Source organism: Trematomus bernacchii, unplaced genomic scaffold (assembly GCF_902827165.1).
Source record: "Trematomus bernacchii unplaced genomic scaffold, fTreBer1.1, whole genome shotgun sequence".
Lineage (NCBI taxonomy): Eukaryota > Metazoa > Chordata > Actinopteri > Perciformes > Nototheniidae > Trematomus > Trematomus bernacchii.
Window position 1 is genome coordinate 82199 of NW_022987966.1, and position 22832 is coordinate 105030.

Sequence of the window (22832 nt, forward strand, 5' to 3'; positions counted from 1 at the left end):
TATGTTCACTTACATTCATTTATTTTTGTGTCTGCCTGCTAATGAGGTAGGTGGTTCTAACCCCATTCTAAGGCAGGATTAGTTACAGGATTGTGATCATTTCTGTATTCAGCAGCTAAAACCTTATTCATTTGACCCTTGTTGACATTGCAACATAGGGCATTTGTTCTGTATTCATGTGGTGTTAGTATAAAGCTGTAGGTCAGGAAAACTTCCAAGGTTCACATGAATGCACCACTGGCCTTGGTGGAGTTCTGTGCTCCCTGGGGGTCATTATATTTCATTTAGTGATGGATTTGTCTCTTACCTCTGTTGCTGAAGAGATTTCTTGTCTTGGTCTGTGGGATGGACTGGGAAGAAAAGATAAAAACAAGAGTAAACTTTGGTGAGTCATCTCTACTGACCTGCAGCTGTTTGCATCTAGTTAGTTACACTACTAGTTACATGCCAAATAACAATATAAAGTTAAACCTCATGTTTGCCCAGATCAGAACAAACCCATAATCTGATAAGGACAATACTGAAACAGACCTCTGTTTATCCACGATGTCCGCTGCTACAGGCCTGTGTATCTCTGCTCTGAGACTCTGACACTTCTGCTCCGTCTCCTCAGCCATGAACTCGCAATGTAGCAGATTTATTTTTATGCAGATAGTCGAAGACCTTAAAGTAACGCCACTTACGAGATCATTTCATGCATAGTAACTGTAATGTTATTACTGCTGAATAGAAAGTAACGCGTTACACTAATGCGTTACAGACACATCTAATCTGATTACTGTAACGCGTTACTTGGTAGAGTAGCGTGTCACCCCGAACACTGATTATGACTACTTGTTGCACATTTTAATATAGCGATTTAAGTGATTCTGTAATACTGCATGTAGTCTAATGATTTTCCTCTTCGGCTCTTTGCACTTGAAACACAGTCAGTTGGTGCCTGGTGGTGGGCTTCTTTCTAACTCTCAGAACTCTACGTGCAACAGACTGATGGAGGACTCACGTGGCAGCGTTGCCCTTCTCCGTCAGCACCCGCAGCAGGAACGCTCCCTGCTGATTGGCCTCGTGTGTTGAGGGGATGATGATGTAGCGACCCGGGGGGAGGGTGCCTCGAAGGACCACCTCCCTGCGGCGGGAGTAGCTGGGGCTGTAGAGGACCGGGCGCTGGGCACTCAGGTCCTCCGGAGACAGATACGTGTTCTTAGGGTGAGCCTGCAGAGACAGCACACTCTTATAATACAGGGATATACAAAATATAATCTAATAACTCTGGTTCCCTACTGAAAACTGGTCTCAATAGAGCGGAGACTTGAACCCTGGACCTTCACATTAACAGAACCATCCTGTTCACTGTTTTCTGCAGAGGTGGAAGAAGTATTCAGATATCAAGTATAATAAACAACACAATATTGTAAAAATATATACATGAAAATATTCCTCTCCATGTAAAATCGTACTAAAGTGACAGAACATAAACATTATGATCAACATATGCATAAAGTTTCAAAAGTAAAAGTATAGAAGCGCACCTTATCTCCTAATAATAATACGATTTATTTGTATAGCACTTTTTTTGCACCAGGCGCAGCTCAAGATTTTAGACATCAGGCCAGACGTTAAAACCTTTCAGTACATATGTAGCATAAGAACACGATATAACAGTTTCAAACAGCATTGAAAATGTATGATAATAAAAAATAAAACACAATAAAATAAATAGTGATCCCTGTCGGTAAAATAAAGGTAGACAAAATCAATAAATACGATAAACCTGCACGATTCGAGAGCAGCCAGGCTGTGGAGGCACAGAAGGGTCAGGAGCCCTGCCCTTTTGTTTTAAACAGGGCAGATGTGTGCAAATCCTTTAAAAGGGTTAACCCACACAAGGCTCCTGGACCTGATGGCATCCCTGGCCGTGTTCTCAGGGTGTGTGCAGTTCAGCTGGCAGAGGTGTTCACAGACATCTTCAACAGGTCCCTGCTGCAGTCTGTAGTCCCCACATGTTTCAAACACTTCACCATCGTTCCTGTCCCCAAAAAGTGTAAAACCACCAGCCTCAACGACTACCTCCCAGTGGCACTGACCATCACATGATGTGTGCGTGTGTGTGTGTGTGTGAGTGTGAGTGTGAGTGTGAGTGTGAGTGTGAGTGTGAGTGTGAGTGTGAGTGTGAGTGTGAGTGTGTGTGTGTGTGTGTGTGTGTGTGTGTGTGTGTGTGTGTGTGTGTGTGTGTGTGTGTGTGTGTACCGGGAATATATGCAGGGCTATTTTCAGGTCAACGCCCCTGCGTCTCTGGTGTTTCTGCATCAGAGCCAACACGAAGGAGCATGTTTTCTGAGTGCTGGCTGTGCTGCTGTCCACCTCCGACAGGGTGAAGTAGAACTGAGGGTTCTGCCAGAAGGAACCTAAAAAAACACACACACACACACACACACACACACACACACACACACACACACACACACACACACACACACACACACACACACACACACACACACACACACAAACAAAACAAACTTCTCTGTAATTGTTGTGCACATGAAAAAAACCGAATTGTGTGCAAATGATCCTGTGCCAAGTGATTCGTTACAATGATGGTGAAATCAGACTACACCTACTGAGTCAGTGTTGCAGTGTTGACACACGCTGTAATGGGCACCGCTTTGGTTTTTATAGCTGAGAACAAATAAACCTGTCTCAACCTGATGTGTTGACAACTAATCCCAATGTAGAACAGAATATTAACATCGTACAAACAGAGATCAGCAGACAGGGCATGAAAAAAGAAGAAGGATGTTCCTGACATCAGGACTTTAACTAAGTTATTCAGAGGAACATTAAACTGTTTCTGAAGCAGAGTCAGTTAATACTAATGCCTTAATACATGAGCCATATAGGCAAACAAGACAATGAACAAGTTGACTGGCTATATGGCAACAAAATTAATTGTACTAGGATTTTATTTTTGTAATGTTAAATTGTTGAAAATCACATAACTGTAGCTCAATTTGCTGGGGTAGTAGCACAAAAAAAAAGAAGAAGATGTATAAGGACATTAGAGTCGGGCGATATGATGGTATAGCAAGAAATGTATCCACCAGTAGAGATTTTAACAATGGGATTAATAATAAAAAGATTCTGCAGTTAGAAACAATTACACACTTTTACATTTAAAGGTAGGGTAGGTAAGTTTGAGAAACCGGCTCGAGATACACTTTTTGTTATATTCCATGGAATGCTCTTAACATCCCGATAGCAATGAATATCTTAAATGCTTTGACAAAAAATCCATAAAAAAATGTCATCTGTGGAAGCCGTAATACTGTAAAAAGCACGACCAATCATTTTAGCCGGCCCGGCTAAAATAACTGGATGGCCTACCTGCCTGTCAGCCTTCCATCTGTGCACAAACATATCTCGTGCCCTCATTGGTCATGTGCGCGTTCGTGTGTGTTGGAGGAGGGGCTCTATAAGGAAGTGGCAGATTTTCTCCGGTTGTGTATTTTCAAATTCTAGCGATCTCGAGCTGGTTTCTCAAACTTACCTACCCTACCTTTAAAGGGGACCTATCATGCAAAATGCACTTTTGTACGTCTTTTATACATGAATATGTGTCCCCGGTGTTCCAGGGAACTCACCAAGTGTCAGAAAACACAACCCTCTCTATTTTCCTCCATACCCAAATCTCAAACGGATCTGATAAAAACTGATCCAGATTTGAACACTGTCCTGACGTCAGGACGGTGGCGCTACGGCTATTGGGCCAACTCCACCAATCAGGAGGAGACAGCCACGGCCATTGCCGTTCGAAAGCGCTGGAGACGCTGTAGTACATATGCCAGGCCAGTAGATGGTGCTGTAGTCTGCCACAAAAGCAGCGAAGAAGACTTGGTTACCATGGTTACCCTTCTGTTTATTCTCCGCTGTGGCTTTCTTTCTCCCTCCCCGAGGCAAGCGTTTGCTCCTGCTGCTTTAATTCAATGCAATCCCTCCCCGTCGAGGCAAGCACTGTAATTCTCTCCGGTTAGTCCACCAGCAGATGACAAACACCCACCTCTCCGCCTCTTCCAAGGAATGAGGGGACCGTGCGGCAGAGTTTCAGTTTCAGTTTGTTTCGCCGGTCAAGATGTCCGTTAAAGTTTAAATCTTCCGGACAAAATTAGAAAAGTGCCGGTCAAAGGTCTTCTTTGTTATTTATTGAGCTTTAAAACAAATGAATAACGACTCTATATAATAAAACACGGAGGACGGAGATCTCTTTTTCTCCCCCTCTTCTGACAGCCCAGCAGCTGATCAAAGCACGTCTCCCCTCTCCTGCAGGGGGGCGTGGTCAGCAGAATCAGACCCGTAGACAGCAAACAGCACATAGAGCGAAATGAGGCATGGCTAAAATGCATGATCTGTTTGGTATTTTGAAAACAGAAACGTATAAATATACCTTATATAGGTATGGCCCTACAATATATCATTTAAATATAGCCTGATAGGTTTCCTTTAAACAAACCATCATGCTCTTACTTTGAAATCATGCGGAAATGTCGTCATCAGCAGGCCATCACGTGGTTTCCGAAAATAACTGAGTGACACGAGTAGATTTTAGCCGAGACCGGCAAAACTCCGTGTGTGTAAAAAGACGATCTAAAGCAGAGATTTGAGATCCACAAGCGCATTTTTGGTCGACAAATACAAAATGGATTCACAAATGCCGGATCGAAAGTTGTCAATGTTAAAGAGATATTCACAGATCTTTTTTTTATTTGTGAAAATATTTAGCGTATTTGCAGATCCGTTTTACATTTGCAAATTTATTTGTGAGTTTGCAAATATTTTAAATGCATTTGTGGATGGTGTTTTACATTTACAAATCACATATTTACACACAAATTATTTTTATGTTCACACAAATAATGAGACAAATCTATGCCCATAGAAGTGCATAATGTGCACCATTTAGAACTGTTAGTATTTAGACCTCAATTTTAGCTAGTAGATACCTTTTCATGTTGTTGCGGACTGCTTGTAGTTTTTAAAACTTGTCTCGCCTGAACAGGGACTTGAACCCTGGACCCTCAGATTAAAAGTCTGATGCTCTACCGACTGAGCTATCCAGGCCCTGATCACATCTATATTGCAGTAACAAGAAGACGCCGGGTGTTTCTCAATCGCGAGTAAAGCTGCTTCAGAGCCACTATTTCAAGCATACTACGTCATCGAGTGCCGCCGAAGTACTGTTCCAATCTCCAGCATACTTGGAAATCTACCGAGCCCGGCGTACTCCGTTTGGAGAAATATCGAGGCTGCACATGAGTAGACTCCGCGGTCTTAAAATCCCCACAATGCTTTGCACACGGACCAATTTCCCCAAATCTGTGGCGGAAGATGTAAAGCGGGGCCTCTCATATGACGCACACCTGCACACTTGCTAGCCTGTTCCACTCTTCGTTTTCCGAATGCCAGGAAGTATTCTTGACTCGCTTCTGAAGCAAGATGCTCGGAAGACATGTGCTACCAAGCAAGCGTACTCGCGATTGAGAAACACCCACTGTGTAACATTACTTCGTTACTTGTTCTGGTCTGTTCCTCATTGTAAGTTGAATCTCCAATGTAAACAAAAGGTGAGATAGAAGACACATAAACTTTTAAAATTAAACTGATACGTACATAATGACCGGAAGTTTGAACAAAAAACAATTGGCACAATTACCTGAACTAAAACCTTATTTCTGTAATATGTAAATGTGGTGGGGTTAGTTTTTTGTTGTTGTCAAAATCCATATTTAAACATACGAGTCAGCTGATATGATGGATTAACTATTTGGGTTAGAGACATGTGTCTGACGGAGGAGATCTGGCAGTACCTCTATCTATGGGATGTCATGTTTGTTTGCGTGATTTTGGTGACCATCATTTAGCTTTGTCACTCATTTGGTCAGATATTCAAGTCTTTTCAACCTTTGGTAGTCTAAAGCAGTGGTTCTCAAATGGGGGTACGCGAACCCCTAGGGGTACGTTGGAGTACTGAAGTACGACTTCAGCCGACGGCCAAGTAGCACGTACGAACTGCGCATGCGTGAGTGGCAATAACTGTCCTTACCAGCAGGCGGCGGTAGTGTGTATTCGTCATTCAAAAGAGGCAACCGGAAGACAGACAGCGTGATAACCGAGAGAAGAAGAACAGACTGCGTGATATAAACAAACAACAAATAGCGTGTGCGTTCCATTTTCACTCTACAGCGAGAAGCTCATGGGGCTTTCCCGAACCTGTGTCGAGAGCTGGAGTTAAATGAAATCTCAGATTTGCCTTCTTAATAGTTTGTTTGGGTCCCTCACTTCCGTTTCGCTTCTCATGCACTGATTCGCTAGCTGAACAGCCAATCAGAGTGATTTCTTTTGCCGACAGCCTTCGGCCGAAAAGGTGTCGGCACGGCTGAAAAGACACGACGGTGTGGGACACACCAATCTGAGTAGGGCGTGTCGACGCTCATCGTCGGCCTGACACCCATCGACGGCCAAAATCGGCTTGGTGTGTCCGGGCCTTTAAATATACATTTGAGGGTTTTTTTATATTTTGCGAAATTTATATTTTGAATTTTAGGGCCCCCATGCAAATGTGATGTAAGTATTTAAAATCATTTCCTAATTGAATGTACAGAACAGTTACATGATATTTACTGTTACCTTGATCTTAGTAAGAATGTGTTATTTATTATTTCGATTGGACATTATTCTTTGGTACAAACACCCAGAACAATAAAACCCAGACACGTTGCATCATCGATCACCACATGTCTTACTTTCTTTGGCAGAGCCTCCTGCTGAGATGTAGGGCACCCAGTTCCCATGATGCATTATGTTGCACCACGGCACGCTGGACCCCCGTTCATCTATAGGTTCAGTCAGGTGACACACCTCCAGCATCTCAAAGTTCTGCTGGAAGTCCGACACCAACATCCTGAGGGAGAGGAGAAAGATCCAGGTGAGTTACACACAGGCTAAAATGTATGGTGGCCCTGAAATCTCAATACGTTGAAGAAAGAGAGAGAAAACACAGAATACAGAAACTGCAGCGAGAAGCTCACACCACAACAGAAAATCTTTTGCAGGTGATGCACATGCCTGGGACACACATGTTGTCGCCATGGTCTGGGGTATGCTGTTTTGCTTATAATTAGCCTGCTTAGTCACTTAACCTGATGAAATACACACATGTAACTTTGAAACAGGCTAACATCAGCTGAACGTAGATACTTTTTCAACAATCACCAAGTAACAATAAGGGTTGAATAATTCAATGGTTAAAGGTAAATAAGTTTCACTTTGACAGTTTAATTCCACAGCCAGTTTCACAGATACTTATTATTTGAATTGGTAGGCTTATGATAAGTAAAAGGTTAATGCTTAATTTCATTCATTCATTTCACCATTAAGCTCTGCAGGGCCACCGTACAAATATGTGGTTTGATCTTTTAAAACTTGAAGGACACACCCCTCCAGACATCCAGAATATAAATAAACCAGAAAAGTTATATTTGTTAAACTAATTCTTCATTTTTATTATATCTAATACTTGGACAACAGTAGTGTAGTTCACCTACAATAACTGAAGTTCAACCGCAGTTAGAAATGTTAAACTCATCTCACCTGAGCAGGGACTTGAACCCTGTACCCTCAGAATAGTAGCGCATTTGTCTATATATTTTGTGTTATTAATGATAGTGTAAACTACATGTTAGTAGCTTAATCCCTCTGCTGTTGATACTATCTACATCTAGTAATTTAAAACTTGTCTCGCCTGAACAGGGACTTGAACCCTGGACCCTCAGATTAAAAGTCTGATGCTCTAGCTATCCAGGCTCTATTACTGAAATTTCGTAGTAACTTAAAGAGTTCACATTACTAAATGACTTTGCTATAGTCATCAAATGTATGTATGGGGAACAGGGTCTGCACACTGAGCTATCCAGACTGTCAAAACCCTGTGAGAGTAAAGGTACATTATTAAAGTGTCCCATCAATCTTGTAAGTGTGATTCTGGCCACATCAAATTAAATCATGCAGGTTCAGCAGAAACTTTTTCTGGTCAGTTCCTCATAGAAAGTTGAATCTCTAAGTGAAAAAAGGTGAAATAAAAACAGTTTTGTAAATAATGACATAGGGTCTGTTTGAACAAAAAGCAAGTGCCACAATAACCTGGACCAAACCTTATATTTACTCTCTTAAACAGAGGAGAATAAGCAGCATGGTTGGGCCTCACATGTCAGGGTGTTTTGTTTCATGTTTGCAGAAGGCGGACAGTCAGAATCAGCAGTGTGTGTTCAGAAGCACACACTCACCAGAACTCCCCGTCCTCCCGACTCACTCTCTGCAGCCTGTTCTGCTCCTCCACGCTCACTGACTTCCACTCAGGACTGCACAGATCGATCACAAACAGAGAGGGGAGATATTTATCTATATGTACAGAATATACAGCAGTACAATATGTATTTCCAATTAGAGGTGTTGATAAATGAGGTTAAAATGTACACACGCCTGTCTGCTGCTTGGTGTCCTTATCATGATTGTGTGAAATATATTTATTTATATTCAGATGTTTACCTTACTGTGAGATATTGTGTATATTACAAAGCATAACTTTAACTTATACCTCGGGAAGACTGAGGCAGGCAGAGAGACACAAATGTACAACAACTAACAATTCCATGTAGCTTAAGACAGAGGTGGGACCAAGTCATTGTTTTGCAAGTCCGAGTCAAGTCTCAAGTCTTTGCGCTCAAGTCCGAGTCAAGTCTCAAGTCTTTGCGCTCAAGTCCGAGTCAAGTCTCAAGTCTTTGCGCTCAAGTCCAAGTCAAGTCTCAAGTCAGGATGGGCAAGTTCAAGTCATGTCCAAGTCCTAAACTTTGACAAAACGAGTCTTAAACAAGTCATTATGTGCTTTTCAACAAATGTAATGACATCGATCAACAAAATAATACTTAATACTCTTTATTAGTCACATTAATCATTTAATAATCCATTTTCTCTCTGCTGGTAAAGTAACGTTAAGAGGGATCAGTAAGGTAAGGCTACCGTGACGGTTTGATTCAGAAGGAGTTTAATGTATAAGATCCCTGATGTTAAGGTGACCAGAATGTTTATTTCCACTGTGTACAACATGTTATAAGGGACCCACAATCTATCTTTATGCAAGGGATAATGTGCAGCGAGGCGTCTCTATGGGGACAAGAACACCTGAATCTAGATCCCTCTGCAGGTGGTACTTTAACTATATTTTGATGATAATACTTTTCTACTTTTACTTGAGTAACATTTTGAATGCAGGACTTTTTATTGTAACCGAGTATTCCTACACTCTGGTACTTTTACTGAAGTACAAGATCTGAACTTCTCCCACCTCTGACAATAAATCCTGAGTGGTTACCAAAACAAAACCCTGCTCTGAAGGTTATTTTCATTTTACAAATCCTGCACTCAGCTTTGCTTTCTCCAATATCATTGAAATGCAGCCAGAAGCTGCTTCTTTTTTCGGTTTTCGCTAATTTCTTGACTTTTTCCTGCGCGCTTGCATTTAAATCCGGCTCCCCGTCTCCCTGTGGCTCTGTAGCTGGCCTGTACCACTACACCTGCTGTCTTTGGAGCGTCTGCCCACCACCCTTCTTTCACATAATGGTATGATCCTAGTGTGTCCTCGCATATGATTGGCCGCATTGTGGCTCAGCAAAATAAAGTCCCGCCCCTGCCTGCATGGATTCACAGCAAGAGTTGCAGCGGCTGAAGATTCTGCTCTCCCCGACGGGAGTCTGCTCTTCAAGCGGCATCTCGCGATCGGCGTGTTGGAGACCCCTGAATTAAAGTATCAAGTCACCTCAAGTCAGAAGGCTCAAGTCCAAGTCAAGTCCCGAGTCATTGGTGTTCAAGTCCAAGTCGAGTCGCAAGTGTTTTGTGATTTTGTCAAGTCGAGTCCAAAGTCATCAAATTGGTGACTCGTCCACACCTCTGGCTTAAGATGGAGACATTCTATTAAAGAAGCCCAATTGTGCTTTTTGGGGTTTTCCCTCTCCTGTAGTGTGTTATATAGGTTTTTGTGCATGTACTGTATGTGTGCTCTGGTTTCAGACAGAGGGTGAAAAGAGGTGCTGCAGCACAGGCAGTATGAGAAACATAAAGAGCTTTTTGAACATTAAAGCATGGAGACATGTCAGAGTAGAGACACTACATACTGATATACACCTGAACATCAGCAGGAGAGGACTCTTTAAAGTAGAGACACTACATACTGATATACACCTGAACATCAGCAGGAGAGGACTCTTTAAAGTAGAGACAGTACATACTGATATACACCTGAACATCAGCAGGAGAGGACTCTTTAAAGTAGAGACACTACATACTGATATACACCTGAACATCAGCAGGAGAGGACTCTTTAAAGTAGAGACACTACATACTGATATACACCTGAACATCAGCAGGAGAGGACTCTTTAAAGTAGAGACACTACATACTGATATACACCTGAACATCAGCAGGAGAGGACTCTTTAAAGTAGAGACACTACATACTGATATACACCTGAACATCAGCAGGGGAGAGGACTCTTTAAAGTAGAGACACTACATACTGATATACACCTGAACATCAGCAGGAGAGGACTCTTTAAAGTAGACACTACATACTGATATACACCTGAACATCAGCAGGAGAGGACTCTTTAAAGTAGAGACACTACATACTGATATACACCTGAACATCAGCAGGAGAGGACTCTTTAAAGTAGAGACACTACATACTGATATACACCTGAACATCAGCAGGAGAGGACTCTTTAAAGTAGAGACACTACATACTGATATACACCTGAACATCAGCAGGGGAGAGGACTCTTTAAAGTAGAGACACTACGTACTGATATACACCTGAACATCAGCAGGAGAGGACTCTTTAAAGTAGAGACACTACGTACTGATATACACCTGAACATCAGCAGGGGAGAGGACTCTTTAAAGTAGAGACACTACGTACTGATATACACCTGAACATCAGCAGGAGAGGACTCTTTAAAGTAGAGACACTACATACTGATATACACCTGAACATCAGCAGGAGAGGACTCTTTAAAGTAGAGACACTACATACTGATATACACCTGAACATCAGCAGGAGAGGACTCTTTAAAGTAGAGACACTACGTACTGATATACACCTGAACATCAGCAGGAGAGGACTCTTTAAAGTAGAGACACTACACACTGATATACACCTGAACATCAGCAGGAGAGGACTCTTTAAAGTAGAGACACTACGTACTGATATACACCTGAACATCAGCAGGAGAGGACTCTTTAAAGTAGAGACACTACATACTGATATACACCTGAACATCAGCAGGAGAGGACTCTTTAAAGTAGAGACACTACATACTGATATACACCTGAACATCAGCAGGAGAGGACTCTTTAAAGTAGAGACACTACATACTGATATACACCTGAACATCAGCAGGAGAGGACTCTTTAAAGTAGAGACACTACATACTGATATACACCTGAACATCAGCAGGAGAGGACTCTTTAAAGTAGAGACACTACATACTGATATACACCTGAACATCAGCAGGGGAGAGGACTCTTTAAAGTAGAGACACTACATACTGATATACACCTGAACATCAGCAGGAGAGGACTCTTTAAAGTAGAGACACTACATACTGATATACACCTGAACATCAGCAGGAGAGGACTCTTTAAAGTAGAGACACTACATACTGATATACACCTGAACATCAGCAGGAGAGGACTCTTTAAAGTAGAGACACTACATACTGATATACACCTGAACATCAGCAGGAGAGGACTCTTTAAAGTAGAGACACTACATACTGATATACACCTGAACATCAGCAGGAGAGGACTCTTTAAAGTAGAGACACTACATACTGATATACACCTGAACATCAGCAGGAGAGGACTCTTTAAAGTAGAGACACTACATACTGATATACACCTGAACATCAGCAGGAGAGGACTCTTTAAAGTAGAGACACTACGTACTGATATACACCTGAACATCAGCAGGAGAGGACTCTTTAAAGTAGAGACACTACATACTGATATACACCTGAACATCAGCAGGAGAGGACTCTTTAAAGTAGAGACACTACATACTGATATACACCTGAACATCAGCAGGGGAGAGGACTCTTTAAAGTAGAGACACTACATACTGATATACACCTGAACATCAGCAGGAGAGGACTCTTTAAAGTAGACACTACATACTGATATACACCTGAACATCAGCAGGAGAGGACTCTTTAAAGTAGAGACACTACATACTGATATACACCTGAACATCAGCAGGAGAGGACTCTTTAAAGTAGAGACACTACATACTGATATACACCTGAACATCAGCAGGAGAGGACTCTTTAAAGTAGAGACACTACATACTGATATACACCTGAACATCAGCAGGAGAGGACTCTTTAAAGTAGAGACACTACATACTGATATACACCTGAACATCAGCAGGAGAGGACTCTTTAAAGTAGAGACACTACATACTGATATACACCTGAACATCAGCAGGAGAGGACTCTTTAAAGTAGAGACACTACATACTGATATACACCTGAACATCAGCAGGAGAGGACTCTTTAAAGTAGAGACACTACATACTGATATACACCTGAACATCAGCAAGGGAGAGGACTCTTTAAAGTAGAGACACTACATACTGATATACACCTGAACATCAGCAGGAGAGGACTCTTTAAAGTAGAGACACTACATACTGATATACACCTGAACATCAGCAGGAGAGGACTCTTTAAAGTAGAGACACTACATACTGATATACACCTGAACATCAGCAGGAGAGGACTCTTTAAAGTAGAGACACTACATACTGATATACACCTGAACATCAGCAGGAGAGGACTCTTTAAAGTAGAGACACTACATACTGATATACACCTGAACATCAGCAGGAGAGGACTCTTTAAAGTAGAGACACTACATACTGATACACACCTGAACATCAGCAGGAGAGGACTCTTTAAAGTAGAGACACTACATACTGATATACACCTGAACATCAGCAGGAGAGGACTCTTTAAAGTAGAGACACTACATACTGATATACACCTGAACATCAGCAGGAGAGGACTCTTTAAAGTAGAGACACTACGTACTGATATACACCTGAACATCAGCAGGAGAGGACTCTTTAAAGTAGAGACACTACATACTGATATACACCTGAACATCAGCAGGAGAGGACTCTTTAAAGTAGAGACACTACATACTGATATACACCTGAACATCAGCAGGAGAGGACTCTTTAAAGTAGAGACACTACATACTGATATACACCTGAACATCAGCAGGAGAGGACTCTTTAAAGTAGAGACACTACATACTGATATACACCTGAACATCAGCAGGAGAGGACTCTTTAAAGTAGAGACACTACATACTGATATACACCTGAACATCAGCAGGAGAGGACTCTTTAAAGTAGAGACACTACATACTGATATACACCTGAACATCAGCAGGAGAGGACTCTTTAAAGTAGAGACACTACATACTGATATACACCTGAACATCAGCAGGAGAGGACTCTTTAAAGTAGAGACACTACATACTGATATACACCTGAACATCAGCAGGAGAGGACTCTTTAAAGTAGACACTACATACTGATATACACCTGAACATCAGCAGGAGAGGACTCTTTAAAGTAGAGACACTACATACTGATATACACCTGAACATCAGCAGGAGAGGACTCTTTAAAGTAGAGACACTACATACTGATATACACCTGAACATCAGCAGGAGAGGACTCTTTAAAGTAGAGACACTACATACTGATATACACCTGAACATCAGCAGGAGAGGACTCTTTAAAGTAGAGACACTACATACTGATATACACCTGAACATCAGCAGGAGAGGACTCTTTAAAGTAGAGACACTACATACTGATATACACCTGAACATCAGCAGGAGAGGACTCTTTAAAGTAGAGACACTACATACTGATATACACCTGAACATCAGCAGGGGAGAGGACTCTTTAAAGTAGAGACACTACATACTGATATACACCTGAACATCAGCAGGAGAGGACTCTTTAAAGTAGACACTACATACTGATATACACCTGAACATCAGCAGGAGAGGACTCTTTAAAGTAGAGACACTACATACTGATATACACCTGAACATCAGCAGGAGAGGACTCTTTAAAGTAGAGACACTACATACTGATATACACCTGAACATCAGCAGGAGAGGACTCTTTAAAGTAGAGACACTACATACTGATATACACCTGAACATCAGCAGGAGAGGACTCTTTAAAGTAGAGACACTACATACTGATATACACCTGAACATCAGCAGGAGAGGACTCTTTAAAGTAGAGACACTACATACTGATATACACCTGAACATCAGCAGGAGAGGACTCTTTAAAGTAGAGACACTACATACTGATATACACCTGAACATCAGCAGGAGAGGACTCTTTAAAGTAGAGACACTACATACTGATATACACCTGAACATCAGCAGGGGAGAGGACTCTTTAAAGTAGAGACACTACATACTGATATACACCTGAACATCAGCAGGAGAGGACTCTTTAAAGTAGAGACACTACATACTGATATACACCTGAACATCAGCAGGAGAGGACTCTTTAAAGTAGAGACACTACATACTGATATACACCTGAACATCAGCAGGAGAGGACTCTTTAAAGTAGAGACACTACATACTGATATACACCTGAACATCAGCAGGAGAGGACTCTTTAAAGTAGAGACACTACATACTGATATACACCTGAACATCAGCAGGAGAGGACTCTTTAAAGTAGAGACACTACATACTGATATACACCTGAACATCAGCAGGAGAGGACTCTTTAAAGTAGAGACACTACATACTGATATACACCTGAACATCAGCAGGAGAGGACTCTTTAAAGTAGAGACACTACATACTGATATACACCTGAACATCAGCAGGAGAGGACTCTTTAAAGTAGAGACACTACATACTGATATACACCTGAACATCAGCAGAATAGGGCACCTTAAATATTGTATGTTGACTCCTTCATTAACACGTTTTACTTGACAGCTGTAAACCTGTATGTACCAACCCTTGCAAGTCATTCCAGGGCCCCTCCCACTCGGTGTTGCCCCAGGGGTTGAGGAGTCTTACTAAATCTACTGTGCCATGTGCTGTCTGAACCTGGCAGAGGAGGAGGGAAACAGACAGAAAAGGTGAGAGCAGTGGGAGGAACATGACGCTCCAATCATCCTCACCACTCTTTAAAGGAGCTGGACCCAGATTCAGAGCATAGTGTTTCTTTCCTGGGAGCGAGAAGATCACGATTTATCAACAATAGCTTAAAGGACTGCACACACACACACACACACACACACACACACACACACACACACACACACACACACACACACACACACACACACACACACACACACACACACACACACACACACACACACACACACACACACACACACACACACACACACACACACACACACACACACACACACACACACACACACACACACACACAGAGCTGGGATTACAACACACAGAGGGAGTGTGACTTCACTCTCTGCTCAGGGCGCCATTACTACACAAAATATAGTGTTTTATAGAGAGTATAATAAGAGTTTTTAAGACCTGAATGATTGTAGCAATAATTATCATTGATGGTTATACTATTTAACGTAGAGTTAAGATGATCTAAATGTTCTCATCTTCTCTTACCCTCTCTACTGCAGTCAGAGAGTAGGCATGTCTGAACATGATGCCTAGTTCATTCTTCTGCTCCAAAGGACCCTGCAGAGAAACACACATCCACCCACAGGAGAACAAGGCATTACACTCAGTGACTCACATACAGTAATAGAAACATGTTGCGCTGCAGTGTGTCCCGGCCAGTGCTGGGGTAGATACTCAACAAAAAGTAATGCATTACACATGACTAGTTACTTTAAAAAAAACTACTACTAAGCTACTCACTGCTGAAAGTAATTAGTTACACTACAAGTTACATTCATTTAGGACTACTCTGTAACATCATCTGAGATGCACCATAAATCACATGACAAATAACAGTATAAAGTTAAACCTAATTTAAGCCCGGATCAGCACAAATCCTAAATCTGATAAGGACAACACTGAACACAGACCTCTCTTTCTGCTTTCTGTTTGAACATCAGCCTTAACATAACTTCACAGAAAAATGTCTGTCATACACCAACATAACTTAAAATAAGTTTTCCTTTCAACCATCTAGCGCAAACATGAATTTCTTCAAAATAACATCAATAAATAAAATAAGAGTTTGGCCCGCATCAGAATATCAGATGTACAATGTCATTAATAGAGCAAACAGACTCACTTAGCTCACACTGCCAAACTGTGGCTTTGCACTAGATGTATCCCTCTTACTGGTCATGCTTATCAAATAAGTGGTTAAACCCTTTATTTATACAGTCTATGGTTATATGGTTATACCTCATGAGGAGGAGTCTCTCAAATAGTTAGTCTGACAACCTGCTCCTCCTCGGGTCCAACACAAGACGGCCCAGGCTGAAGAGACTCTCAACTGGTGCCCTACAGGGTGTCGCTGTATCAAATCTAACTGCTATAGTATACATTTGGGGTTCTGCAGTTTTCCTCATCTTTGAACCTTTGCGCTTAGTAACCTCCCGTCATGTCAGACGAGTGAAGTGCTAGCATGCATGAAAATGGAAGTTTGATTTGTTTTTCTGTCCTCCCATTATGCAGACAGTTGAGGACCTTAAAGTAATGCAAGTAACAAGATTGTTTCGTGCTTAGTAACTGTAATGTGATTACTGCAGCGTTACATTACTGTGGTATAGACAAATGTAATGTGATTACAGTAACGTCTTACTCTGTAGTGGGTTCCCCCCAACACTGGTCTGACAGATTAAACTAGCCCCCAACGCTCTCGTACCTGGCAGTTGGCGCAGTTGATGAGCGCTCCTTTAGCCAGCAGCTGGCTGAGGAAGGCCGGGGGGTCTCTGGTCAGACGGGAAGCGCTGAAAGTCTCAGTCACCCCCCCCGTCATGTCCACCATTGCCTCATGAGGGAAGCCCATGTCCAGAGCTCTGTAGCCCCCTTTCACCCTGGGACACACACAGGTCAGACAGGCTACTGGACAAACAACGTCTGAATCAGCATTAAACAGGTCTTGCAAGAATGTGTTTCCTAAGAAAACCTGCCAATACATGAACACATAAATGAGTAATCTGTTCCATCATTGAGGAATTACTTTTGAGTATGTATGATGTATGGTGGTGTATATAAGGTCTGTAGTCATTTTAGAGAGGAACAGTATTTAGAGATGTAAGGAGATGTCACATGTTTAAACCTGCTTACTCTACAGCCCTGGAGAAGAGACCTGATGAACATCTGATTCTTGTGACTACTAGGCTTAGTTTTGGCAATTTTAATATAACTGATAACTTTTCAATTGTGAAACCTGAAAGTCAAAATCATTAATTAATGAGAAAAGTTGAAAGACAGGAAAGTGATCCAAGTGTTGAGTCAGACAGTAGCTACAGTTCTGCTGGTTGATAACGTTTAGGAAAATGTCAAGGCATTTAAGAGACAGATCAACAGGGAGATAATTAGAAGGTTTTCAATTACAGACAGGTGAAAGGGCTGTGCACAATATAAAATAAATATTCCACACCATCTGCATTTCTTAGACCTCTTTGCTGTTTTTCTGTTGGGGAACAGGCAAGTGTGTGCAGGTAATATAAAGTCAGCAGCAAAGTATCTGTGCAAAGAGTGGTCAGGATAGCCCTGAAGATAATGCTAGCTGAAGTTGGACTGTATTTAATGTCGACTTGCAGAAATTCATCTTTAAAAACATCCTTATTGGTACTGGCTCAATGGACCTTTAATCATTTTAAATAACTATGTGACTCCTTAAAACTTGTGCCAAATCCTGAATGCCAAAATGAATCTACCTTGAGTTATTTGCTCATGGAATTAATTACAGGGATGCAAACACACGTATGGTGAAAAAAGAGAGAACTATTCGAAGCAGAAAAAAAACTGCGTAATATACCATCTGACAAAGGCCTGTGCTATAATGCTTCAATTAACTGGCTATTTTTTATAATATACTCTGATCAATAGGAGACAGAGATGTAAAGTTATAAATTAAGGGTTTTTATTATTATTTACAGCAGGGGTGGGGAACTCTTTTCCTCTCAAGGGCCATTTCAATTTTTACAACATCCTCCGAGGGCCGGGGGCCCGTACAAATTATTGAACTCAACCTCATTCTGTGCAAAGAAAAAGCAACCTCTTAATCCAGATATCTTAACATGACTCGCGCACGGTTGTGGCCTGACCACCAAAACAGAAAGATAGACACACAAGATGTGTGCAAATGTTTTCCTATCCATGTGGACATCATTTAAGTGGGGGATGGACCTTACATCCTCTAGGGGGGTCCGGGGGCATGCTCCCCCGGGAAGATTTGTTTTTAAGACCCCATTTACACGGGAACGAAACGGGTTGTATCTGCATAGTTTCTCTTGCGTATAGCCCTTTCATTTACACGAGGCCATAACAAAACGATAGAAACGGACCCCGCAAACGATAACGGGTCCCAAGGTGGATAGATCTGCAAACGAAACGCTCTGGGGGGTCAAACGGCTCCGTGTAATCGCCTCTATACGATCATTTTCTGATAACGATGAAATAGCCCCGCCTCCCTCTCCCCACGTCTCCCTCTCCCGATGTCTCCTGCTCAGATTTAAACTTTAACGGACATGTTGACCGGCGGAAAAAAATGTTAACGGAAACTCTTCCGCATGGTCCCCTCGGAAGAGGCGGAGAGGTGGGTGTTTTTCATCTGCTGGTGGACTGGTTAGTCCACCAGCAGATGAAAAACACTGGTGGACTCCACACGCCTCCACCGCGGAGAATAAACAGAAGGGCAACCATGGCAACAATGCTCCGGGGGCGGGGTCTTCTTCGCTGCTTTTGGTGTATTTTGTGGCGGCAGCAGCGCCACTTACAGGCCTGGCATATGTACTACAGCGTTTCCAGCAGTCTCGTGTGAACGGACACGTTAAATGAATCGAATGCGTGTGAACGGAAGACTTGAAATCTGTGATGCGACAGGCTGGCCTGCATTGTTATCACCCAGGAAGAGCGCCTCTTCAACCCCTATTCATACTAGGAAACAGCCGTGGACAGCTGCTAAACGGAGAACTACAAACAATCCTCCTAAACCACCAAGTGTGCCAATCCAGAACAGATACGCTCCGCTGACCCAGAACCGGAGATCTCTTTTTGATGACCTGGATAACCTGTCCTCTTCACACAGCAGGGTAAGGACCAATAGCTACTCCAAAAGTAAAAGGCTAGAGGGAAAGCTAACGACTGGGCCTGAAACTCTGATTGTGGGTGATTCTGCTGTAAGAGATGTACAAAGTCTGTGTAGTAAGAACAACACCAAAGTACTCTGTTTTCCCAAGGATATGGTCTCTGACTTGGCTGAGAAGATCCTGCATATTGGGGCTGAACATCCGATTGTGAAAAATGTGGTACTGCACATTGGAACAAATGATGTTGTGAAACAACAGTCAGAAGTGCTGAAAGAAGACTTTAAATGTCTGTTGGAAACTGTCAGCTCTCTAAATGCGGAGGTGTTCATCAGTGGCCCTCTACCGCCAGTCAGAAGAGGAGTGGAGAGATTCAGCAGATTGTTTGCACTGAACACGTGGCTTTCAACTGCCTGTACTGGCCATTCACTTTTTCTGGGACCGCAGACATCTTTTTAAGGCAGATGGAGTTTGCCTGAACAAGTCAGGAGTGAAATTGTTTATCTCTAACATATTCAATTGCCTGCGTCAGCAATCTGTTCCCTCTGCCAAGGACAAGCAACAACAGGAATCCAACCAAGAGAAAGACACAACACATCGCGCAGAAAACCTTGAAGAAGTATCACTGCACCCACCTGAGGAATGTCTTGGAGATTATGGGAGACCTATGACACAAATGGAGGAGTCTCCACCGCCCTTCACCCCCCTATCACCTTTGAGGATACTCTTCCTTCACCCCCCAGCTCTCTCTACTCTCCGTTCACCCTTTCACCCTCGCCCACCCTCCTGGAGTTCGACCACATGAAGGAGATACAGAGGGTTGGCACCAAGTCCTTCCTGGAGATCAATGACCGCATGAAGGCGATACGCAGGGTTGGCAGCATGTCCTTTACCCCCGCCCCTCAACGACGCCCACCACAATCACCGAAGCAGAGACGCGCACCATCTCCCCCCCCTTCATCACCGTGCCTACGTCAACCACCTCCCCCCCCTTCAAGACAGCGGCTGTTTCTCAATGTCGATTAGAGCTGCTGCAGAGCCACTATTTCAAGTATACTACGTCATCTAGTGACGCCAAATGCTGGGCATTTAACCTGTTAAGCCCCAAGCCTGTTTTTCAGGTTTCAGGCTCGAAAATGACATGCCCAGAACAAATGACTATAACTTCACTTCTAAAAGGGTTAAATTAATAATCTTTTTTCTCAAAGCAAGGTTACATCTGTGAGTTGGATGTAGAAGTGTCAGAATCAATATAGATGTTTCTGTGTCAGAGTAAATTCAGATGGAACATAGTAAAAAAGTGTAAATTCTTACCTCCGCCTAAAAAAAACCCATTACTTATAGTGAAAACCACCCTTGAACAGTGGCGAGCCGTCAGGGCCCTCTAGGCCCTCTGTGAGGGCCTAAGATATTCTAAAAAATAATATTTGAAAACATTAAAAAAAAAACATTTTATTTTTAAATATTATTTTTTATATATTTTTTTTGTTACATTTTTCATTAGTTTTACCAAAAATAACTTGATTTAATTGTATTTAAAATAACATTTCCAAAGAAATAAATCCTTCGAATCTGCCTGTTCAGTTTCTGTTGGAATGTGAAGGGTTAAATGCCGTCTCTGCGAGTTACTGTGAAGACGGCGGGAGAGCTTGTTGGTCCCTCTGTACATTCACAGAGGGCCAGCTATAGTAACTCAATGAGAGAGCAGTGTTTCCCCTAGGATGGAGTCATAGCAGCGGTGCTAAGGCACGTGGGCCCAGCACAATGTGAGCGTGTGACATTTTTTAGTGAAGAAAGGCTCTTGAGGCCTAGTACCAGGGCCGGTTCTAGCCAATTTGTTGCCCTAGGCGAGATTTTATATATAAAGAATAAATGAAAAATCTCTACAAAAGACAAATACACTACAAAAACAGAAACTTATTGACATAGGTAATAGACGTCAAAATGGCTTCAAATGTATTCAGTATTGTATGAACATGTTTTAATTGGGGGGTGGACATCACCTCCTCTAGGGGGGTCCGGGGGTATGCCACCTACATAATTTGTAAACACATATTTGTTTGAGACCCACTGAGATGACTTAGACTAAAATGAACTATCTAAACACTCAGAGAGTCCTTTACCTCACTGAGCCTCTCAGTCTAACAGGAGAGCTCTCCTCCAGCCTGGTTGTAGAAACATCTACTTCTTATATCCGTTAGCGCAGCTAGCACTAGATTCTAATAACAACAGCGCCGGTACCGGTGCGCCCTCTCTCTCTCTCCCTCGCTCGCTCTCTCGCTCCCACGCTCGCACTTTGGCTGTGAGCTGCGGTTGCCTGATAAGCCAACATCCCCCACTTTCATCACTTACAGCGCCCATCGTACAGGGCAAATGAAAAGTGTAACCGGGGGGAAAAGGGTGTTACATTTACTTAATTATGAATGTTGTTACATCAAGGCCGAAAATTAGGATGAGCGCCAACGGTCAAAAATGTGTTTTCCCCTCCCAGAGCTACCAGCGCAGCGCCCCCCCAGATCTGGCGCCCCTATGCCAAAAATCGGCCCTGCCTAGTATATACAGTGGCAATGTCTCAAGATTTAGCAAAAATACACCTTTATTGAACATACAGTAACACAAATACTACAAATCCACATAACAAACAATCAAAAATGAAAAAGGGTCACCACTTATTATTATTTTAATAAAAAAATTAAAAAAACACTGGAGAGTAATGTCAAATGACAGTACAATTGACCAATCATATCTTCCCTCTAAATGGGTGGGCTTTATTTTCGCGGACTTTATGACAAGTTCCGCCCGCTGTGGGGTTTATGCAAGTGGTGCAGTGACGCGTCCTAAAACCCGGAAGTAAGCTGCGCTCGGGTTCCCTCGACAGAAAAGCAATGGGATTTCTCATGGATGTAATAGCTCGAAATAAGGTCTGTGGATAACGAACCTGTTAGATAAATGCACGTTTTGTTCAGCCGGATAATATCCACATGTCTACCCTACTTTTATTATTTTCAAATCATAAATCTAATCGATAGATTTATGATCAGCATAAGTTCGTTCATGATGGCTCATGTCAGTGATAGTGATGACATCGTGGCGAAATTATTATAATGATCATATCAAGGTGTGCCTTAACCTCACTGAGCTGAGGTTATTTGAGCCTCTCAGTCTGTCCGGAGAGAGCAATCTTCCACCTGGTTGTAGAAAAAGCTCTTTATATTTGTTAGCATAGCTAGCTAACCAGATGCTAATAACAACAGATCGCCACTGGGCTTACAACTAAAGACACAGCCACGCAAAAACTGTGGCATGTGTACAGCTCCTTATGGGTACTGCAATATTTGAAGTGCTGGAGCGGCGTTCCGGTGCTCTCCGTCAGCAATACACCACGTGATGACACGTTACGCTC

At 42.4% G+C, this 22832-nt stretch overlaps 1 protein-coding gene and 1 non-coding gene across 2 annotated transcripts in view; both read right to left on the bottom strand.

Moving 5' to 3' along the window:
• Positions 1-22832, bottom strand: part of zgc:85932 (uncharacterized protein LOC405875 homolog) — a 53041-nt gene that overhangs the window by 22116 nt on the left and 8093 nt on the right. Inside the window, exons 5-12 of the mRNA XM_034115817.1 lie at positions 17038-17209; positions 15822-15893; positions 15178-15269; positions 8337-8411; positions 6798-6955; positions 2248-2405; positions 1004-1212; positions 308-350 (exon numbers count right to left, since the gene is read on the bottom strand). Of these exons, the coding sequence (XP_033971708.1) occupies positions 308-350; positions 1004-1212; positions 2248-2405; positions 6798-6955; positions 8337-8411; positions 15178-15269; positions 15822-15893; positions 17038-17209 (979 nt within the window). The remainder of the gene's footprint in view (positions 1-307; positions 351-1003; positions 1213-2247; positions 2406-6797; positions 6956-8336; positions 8412-15177; positions 15270-15821; positions 15894-17037; positions 17210-22832) is intronic.
• Positions 5043-5115, bottom strand: trnak-uuu. Its single transcript has one exon. It is a non-coding gene; the product is annotated as a tRNA-Lys (tRNA).